At 46.2% G+C, this 7,980-nt stretch overlaps 1 protein-coding gene across 1 annotated transcript in view; it reads left to right on the top strand.

Annotated features, from left to right (window-relative positions):
- Positions 1 to 238: 238 nt before the first annotated feature.
- Positions 239 to 7,980, top strand: part of LOC119655565 (protein patched) — an 87,626-nt gene continuing 79,884 nt past the window's right edge. Inside the window, exon 1 of the mRNA XM_038061497.1 lies at positions 239 to 376. Coding sequence (XP_037917425.1) covers positions 239 to 376 — 138 coding nt within the window. The remainder of the gene's footprint in view (positions 377 to 7,980) is intronic.

Below are 7,980 nucleotides of genomic sequence, written 5' to 3'. Positions count from 1 at the left end.
ATCTGCCGTTGAATAACGTAAATTCTCGAAAGTATCTTAGATGTAAGTCGAAAAAGATAATTTGATGAAAGTAAATGCAACCCGCAATGGCATTGATGACGGAAGTAAGTGATTTAGCGAAAAACTCGCCGCGATGGGGGGTTTGAGTGATTTGTTATTCTAGTTTGCTAACTAAGAAATGCTACTTTAAATAAACGAAAACGTAATCGAGCGCAAGAAGTTAATCGAATCCGAGAAGATGGTTGTACCGACAATGGATAATTTACCACGTGTTCCAGACGCTCATGGGGATGTTATCGACGAGAAGCTGTTTTCGGACCTGTATATACGAACTACTTGGGTGGACGCCCAAGTAGCCCTGGATCAAATCGATAAGGTTAGTTTTCAAGAAAGATACTCAGCTTTTCCCCTCCTTGTAGGCGATAAGTCATACTCTAAAACTAAGTACATATCAGCAAAGGAACATAGGTATCCTGGATAAAAAGGAACAGTAAATATCTGACTCCTCCTGTATAGCTCCCTATGCCCCAATGGATAGATAGGAATGCGAATACTACCTAATTAAAACCCTCAAACAGTCCCTTTATCATTGGCATCAACTCGCTAGTCGAATCAAAATTTGTCTTCACCCTTATCCTGAAAGGGCTTGGTCTGAGACATCTTTTTTTTTCCGGGGACTATATTTTTAAACCTTATGCCATTAAACGATTCAGAGAAAACTTACCAGACGCGGCCTTACTTCTGGTCTGGAAGCTGCATGACCGAAAGCGGTTACAAGGTCTTATTTGCTCCTTGATCATATAGGGTAGGTGGGGGTAAAAACTCACATTTTTTTGCTCTAGCAATTGATCGGGCGCAGTGAAGAGAAATTGCGGCGCAGTAAAGTTTAAATCAATTAGATGGAGATGCTAGATCAGTTTGCCAGATGAGCAGCTCTGAGAGTTGAGGGTTGTTCGATGGCTACCTAATTGTCAAACTAAAGTTTAGGAATACCTAAAAGTGGAAGTTTTCCATGATCAATAACGCAACAACCGGTATTCGGTCTAGGTCTGCATCAACAAGGAACTCCAGACACCCCGGTTTTGCGCGGAGGTCCATCAATTCGGTATCCCCAAAAGCTGCCTGGCGTCCTGGCCTACGCCATCGTTCCATCTCAGGCAAGGTCTGCCTCGTCTTCTTTTTCTACTATAGATATTTCCCTGCGAGATTTGTTGATGTCGAATGGTGTTGAGAGTGATCCTGCTGCTTTTATCTGGCCTCGCACATTGCTCAGAGTCAACCTAGTCAATCTTATTAATTTCGTCGGAATACTGAATTCTCTCATGGTCGTGTACAGTTTTAGCCTGAATGAAAAGATGGTGCAACTGATGGCCACATTCCAACAGTTTTTCCATCGCTTGCCGGAGACAGAAAATCTGATCTGTTGCTGATTTGCCTGGAGTGAAGCCTCTTTAGCATGGGCCAATGATGTTCCGAGCGTATGGGGCTATCCAACCTGGCATGATAGCGGAGAGTACCTTATAGATGGTACTCAGCAACGTTATACTTCAATAATTGTTGCACTGTCTGATATCTCCCTTTTTATGTATTGGACAAATAATTCCTCGTTGCCAGTCGTCAGGCATTGATTCGCTGTCCCACACCTTGAGCATAAGTTGATGAACCGCTTGGTATAATTGGTCGCCTCCTTATTTAACCAATTCGGCTATAATTCCATCGACTCCTAGCGACTTTTGACTGTTTCTTCGATACTTGGAGGTGGTCCGTCATCTTCAGTTGGCGGGACCTCCAACTCGCCGATGTTCAGGTTGTTCAGTAGCTCATCAAAGTACTCAAGACATCACCCCAATATGCCCATTCTGGCGAAAATCAGATTTCCCTCTTCGTTTCGACAGGTTGACATCGAGATGTGTAAGGCTTCATCCTGCTGACGTGTTGGTAAAACTTCCCAGCCTGGTGCGGCTGCATCCTGTACTTTTCGAGTTCATAGACCTGTTGGTTCCCCCAGGCTTTGTTTTTCCGTCTGTGAAGTCGCTTCTCCGTTCGACAGAGTTCGTGGTAAGTATTCGCGCGTGCCCGGGTCCTTTGAGAATGCCACATTAGTCGGTATGCAGCATTCTTCCGTTCCATTTCTAGCTTACATTCATCGTCAAACCCGCCATTCCGGCTCTTTTTGCGGCTGGGGCCAAGTATATTTGTGGCCATATTTATGATAACGTTCTTCAGGTGATTGTGAAGATCATTTGTTGATGTTTCATCTCCAGGATCTCTGTTGACTGCGGTTATTGCGGCATCCATTTCCCTCGTATAGGTGTCGCGGAAGGCTGTGTTGTGGATAGCTTCAGTCTCAAATCTCACCTGATTGTCAGAGGGTATTCTCGATGATGTTGTTATCCGAGTCCCCCTACATGTTCTGACATTCATCAAGGTTGAGAGGAGGCGGCGTTCAATCGTCCCGTCTAGAGAGTCCTACGTTTTCCGCGTAAACCAGGTACCAGGTAGAATAATCCGCAGTCCGATATCATTTGTATTTTGATGTAAGCTATGAGAGTCGACGTATCGCCTAAATACAGGCTCCGTCCCTACTTGGCTGTTAAAATACCCGAGTATGATAATGATATCACACCAACCATACGGGCCCGTTTTACGCCATTTTCCATCCCTCTTGCCAGAACTTCATTCGACAGCTTCTCAGATTCTGTCAAATCTGAGGCTTGTTGACGTAAACCCGCGACATCAAAAAACCCAATAAAAGAAATCTGGAACGGGTAAATCGGGAATCTGGCTGGCCAGTATAAATCACCAGAACGAGAGGTTAAGCGACCCGGAAAAACTTCCTCCAGAATATCGGTTATGGCTCGTGCAGTATGCGCCGTTGCACCGTTCTGTTAGAACCACATATTCTCCAGTCCCAATTCATCCAATTGAGGAAGAAAAAAATTGGTTATGGCTCTGTAACGTGCGCCGTCTATAGCCGCCGTTTGGCCTACGGCGTTTTCAAAGAAAAATTGCCCGATGACTCCCCCAGCGTAAGCAACACACCACGCAGTAACTTTGGCCGGGTGTAATGGCTCTTTGTGGGTGACACACAGATTTTCGGTGCCTCAGAAACGATTATTTTGTATATTCACGTACCCACTAAGATGGAAATGTGCTTCATCGCTCATGATAATTTCCGTTGAAAAATCGTCCTCCTCTTTGTTGAAAACCAGGATGACTTGAGCGTAGGTTAGTTTTCTTTGGGATAGGGTAGGTGAATGTTGGACCCATCGTCAGAGAGCTAGCCTGGAATTGTTTGTCACATTACTTCGGGCTAGTCCCCGAACTCTCAGTTCAAGGAACCCCCTGCCACCGGTCGAGCTCTATATTCTTTGCAACGAAATGGACCCGGGGCAACACAGCTCCACTTGTCAGCACTCCTCAGCATCTCATCGACAATGTTGTCTAGAGAGAGATCCCCTGTGTTTATATAAAGCTCCTGATGAATCCCATCTTCCCCAAAAAAACAGTGTGATGTGCTTCATCCACAACTCCATTGCAAACCACACAATCCCAAGATCGTGCCTTTCCAATCTTGTGCAGGTCAGACTGAAAACCTCCATGCCCACTTAAGAACTGGGTAAGGAAATCAGTCTTACCATGCTTCCGATTCAGCCGATGAGCCACGCAGTCCATCTCCCTCTGGTTCCATTTTGCCAAGAGAGTTGTCACTCGTCTAGGGTGCGTTGGTGGTCTTCACGAGTAACCACATCTCTTGGCTCTTCTCCCTAGCGCTTCCTATGGCTTGTCGCTCTTTAGCATGAAGGGCAACAGGGGTCACCCACGCGATCACCATCATGGCCGGTTCAGAGTCAGTGTGGTACGCAGACGCCACCCGCAAAGCTCCCGTCTCTGTACTTACGCGAGACGTTTACGATATACCTCCTTGCCAAAAGCATCAGCCCATACCTCTGCCCCGTAGAGCAGAACAGACTGCGTTGCACTCATCAGGAGACGTCGCCTGCTAGACCTAGGACTCTCAATATTTGCCATTAGCCTACTTAACGCTGAAACTCCAGCTACAGCCTTGTTCGCTGCTGCTTTGATTTGCTTAAAAAAAGCTCATCTTTGAACCAAGAGTCAGCACGAGATACTTTACCGCCGGTTTTGAGTCAATTATCGGCTCGCCGAAGGATATGGTATGCGGGGTCAGAATTCTCCTTTTAGTCAGGATGACTACTTTGGTTTTTTCCAGTGCGTCTGTTCGATAGTGCGTCCAGCAACAAGCGCCGTGACATCATCTGCATAATCAACCAGGCGCGACTCCTCTGGCATATCAAGTTTAAGTTGACTATCAAAGATAGCGTTCCAGAGGTCCGGCCCAAGGATGGATCCCTGTACTACCCCCGACGTGACCTCCATCCTCCGCTGACCCTCTAGCGTTTCATAGAGCAGGGAGCGGTTCCTCAGATAGTCTCTCAATATCCGTAAGAGATAGTTCGACCGTGGAAAGTATTGTCTAGTGTGTCTAGAATGTCGTTTCCGACGTCAAGCGTTACGAGGAGCACCACCCGACGAGTTCGGCTGCTATGCGCCTCCGCTCGTCGAATGGCATCCCCGACTTGCATGATAACACCAACTGTGGATATCCCCACTCTAAAACCGAACTGCCGTGGAGATAAGTCTGGCGCAGCGCATATCGCTTCAGCGAGTCTACTTCTGATGAGCTTTTCGAACACTTTTCCAAAGTGGCGGCATAAAGACGGCAACTCGAGGTCGCCTTTCCCTTTGCTGATCAACGCAAGCCTCGCCACCTTCCAACAAGTAGGGAAGGTGCTCTCTTCCAGGCAAGCGTTGAATGCGCCGAATAGTAGATCTGGCCGACGTTGGAATATCAGTTTGTATACCTCTGCTGGAATACCATCGGGTCCTGGCGCCTTCTTGTTTTCATAGAGAGGACTGCCTGTTCCAATTCTTTTATAGAGAAAAGTGGACAGTCATTAGCGCTCTCCGCGCCGAGGTCATCATCCTGTACGGAGTACGCAGAGAATAGAACCCATACAATGCGGTCCACCTACTCCGTTTTAAATGAACAGGATTTCCGCAGAATCTCGATTTTTCGAGTTACCAGTTTTTAACCGAGTCCCCACAGGTCTCGTCGACCAGATTCTGCGAGCACCGAGCTTTACTCCTGTTTACTCCGCTGCGGGGTCTCCTTTTGGCTAATTTGTATTCCGTCATTATAGCACATGGCTTCTCCCGGTCGTTTAGATTTTGTGCTAAGCGGCGGAACCTGTGACAGTCCTTCCGGAACTCTATAATGTCCAACGTCCACTAGTACATAAGAGATTTGCCACGTCTCGATGCCCTCCTGGGCATGAAGGCTCTGCAGGCCATCGTTATCAGGATCACAACTGAATTTACGACAGCATCAGCTGCAACGCCACCATCCGTAGGAGTACCCTCCAGCGCGGCCCTACCTGTTCCAAGAGTTTCGACAAACCTCCTGGTGTCCTCCAGAACTCGCCACCCGTCCACCAGCAAAACCAGTGACTCCGACGGGAAAGTTACCTCTGGAATGCTCCCTCACAGCCTGGGCGTCGAAACGTTGAGGTCGATCCGGCATTTAGAACTACCAATCCTGTTCTCGCTGCCATTTCGACAATTCGTTTCCCTCTGGAGTCTGGATGGGGCATGCCTCAAGTGGCCTGGCACTGAAGTCACCCCCGGCCAGGATCCGCCCATCGCAGCATAGCCTCATTCGGCGTAAGAGAGACATTGAAAACGCTATCCTTGAGCACCGAATCCAGACAAAGCCGCCCCCTCGGCCGTGGGTAAGAACCCTAAGGAGGGTGCCGTCCCGAACCCATATGGCACCCATGCCGGCTGCTGGGAAATGTAATTACGAAACCATGAGCTATGGATTTTAAGTAGCTCGAAACTAAGTCCACAGTCAACTCCAACAATTTTTCTCCATTTTGAGGTATCCAATGGACTTTGTATAAGGCCTACAAATAAGTTCTGTCGGTTTTTTTTTTTTTAAATTTGAAGCTTTATTGTGAAAAATTGGTTAAACATTCATTGTTCAAAGCATTGTCCATCGCTACCCACAACTTTCTTCCATCTTTCAAGCAATTCATAGATACCATCGCGCCAAAAATCGTCCGGCTTGGCCGCTATCCACTCAGCGACCCATTTTTTGAGTTCGTCGTAATTGGAGAAGTGCTGGTCAGCCAGGCCATGCTGCATCGACCGGAACAAATAGTAATCAGAAGGAGCAATGTCTGGAGAGTACGGCAGGTGGGGTAGGACTTCCCATTTCAACGTTTCTAGATATGTTTTAACGGGCTGTGCAACATGTGGACGAGCATTGTCATGTTGCAAAATAACTTTACCATGCCTTTGCTGGTATTGCGGCCGTTTTTTCTTGAGTTCGTGGCTCAAACGCATCATTTGACGTCGGTAGAGTTTGCCCGTGACCATTTCGTTCGGTTTTAGCAGCTCATAGTATACCACACCCAGCTGGTCCCACCATATACACAGCATGATCTTCTCACCATGAATATTCGCTTTGGCCGTCGATGATAAGGCATGGCCGGGCTATCCCCACGTTGCCCGACGCTTGGGATTATCGTAATGGATCCACTTTTCATCGCCAGTAACTATTCGATGCAGAAAACCCTTCCTTTCTTGTCGTTGGAGCAGTTGTTCGCACGTGAAAAAACGGCGTTCGACGTCTCTTGACTTTAGTTCATACGGAACCCAATTTCCGACCTTTCGGATCATTCCCATTGCTTTTAAACGGTGGGAAATGGCTGGCTGAGTGACTCCAAGTGTTTTGCGTTTGCGGTGGATCTTGGTCGAGCAATGCCTCTAATTCTTCATTTTCAAAAATTGTTGGCCATCCGGCGCGCTCTTCGTCTTCCAAGTCAAAATTGCCACTTTTAAACCGTCCAAACCACCTCTGACACGTTCGCTCAGATAGCGCATGGTCACCATAAACTTCCACCAAAATGCGATGACTTTCGGTTGCTTTTTTCTTCATATTGAAATAATGAAGTAGAACTCCCCGCAAAAACACTTTATTTGGTACAAATTTGGCCATTTTCGTTGATGAAAAAAATATTGTTGTTTACACTTCAATTAAATAATTTATACTGACGTTTGTGCCTATTGACAGTAGCTTTCCGATGAATGTTTGGAAATGTGGATCAATGGAATAAAAAACAAGCTACGCCATCTATTGTGAAAACCGACAGAACTTATTTGTAGGCCTTATAATTAATTTCTAGCGTGTTAAGTTCATTAACGTATTTAGCATAATATTAAACAGTTCGTCACTGAATTCGTTATCAACTCAATATAGCTTGTCGCCTACATATAATTTGCCCTTGACTAATGTGCATATCTCTTTGATGTGGTGGCCTTTAGAATGTCGACAAAAAAGATCGTTATCTTAAAGAGCACATAACCTTCGCCAGCACCAGTTCCGATAACTCAACTATGCAACCAGTCGTGGTCCACAGAGGTAACCAGTAATCATGGCAACCAAAAGCAGGGTTCCCTTCACCAATCACATTTGTCATGCTCTGATGCATTTCTCAGAGATACGCTTGCATTGTATTCACCTTTGGCTACCAGTTCGACTTCAATCGCTAGGAGACATTTAGCTATAGTAATCTGGTTAACTTTTCATCTATTGGGATTTTGGAAGTTTGTAATATCTGCAAATAAGATTGCGCAATGGAACTATCTAAATAGATGTCAAAATAACGAAAGAATTCACCACTTCTTGGGAAACTGACTGAGTAGGCGGCTTATCTTGCCTCCCCTATCTCTGGCATTCTCTATTAAAATACCAGCCAAATGACAGTTTGCTTATATCGCCTATCGGAATGCTATTCCCGTAATCTATGACTCTATTATTGAAGATTGTCTACTATACATTCTACGACGCTCAGCATTGTTTCCTTGAGGGTCGACACCAACACATCCCATTTG

Source organism: Hermetia illucens, chromosome 4 (genome assembly GCF_905115235.1).
Source record: "Hermetia illucens chromosome 4, iHerIll2.2.curated.20191125, whole genome shotgun sequence".
NCBI lineage: Eukaryota > Metazoa > Arthropoda > Insecta > Diptera > Stratiomyidae > Hermetia > Hermetia illucens.
Note: the sequence above shows the minus strand (reverse complement) of the source record. Positions and strands in the feature narration are given on the sequence as shown.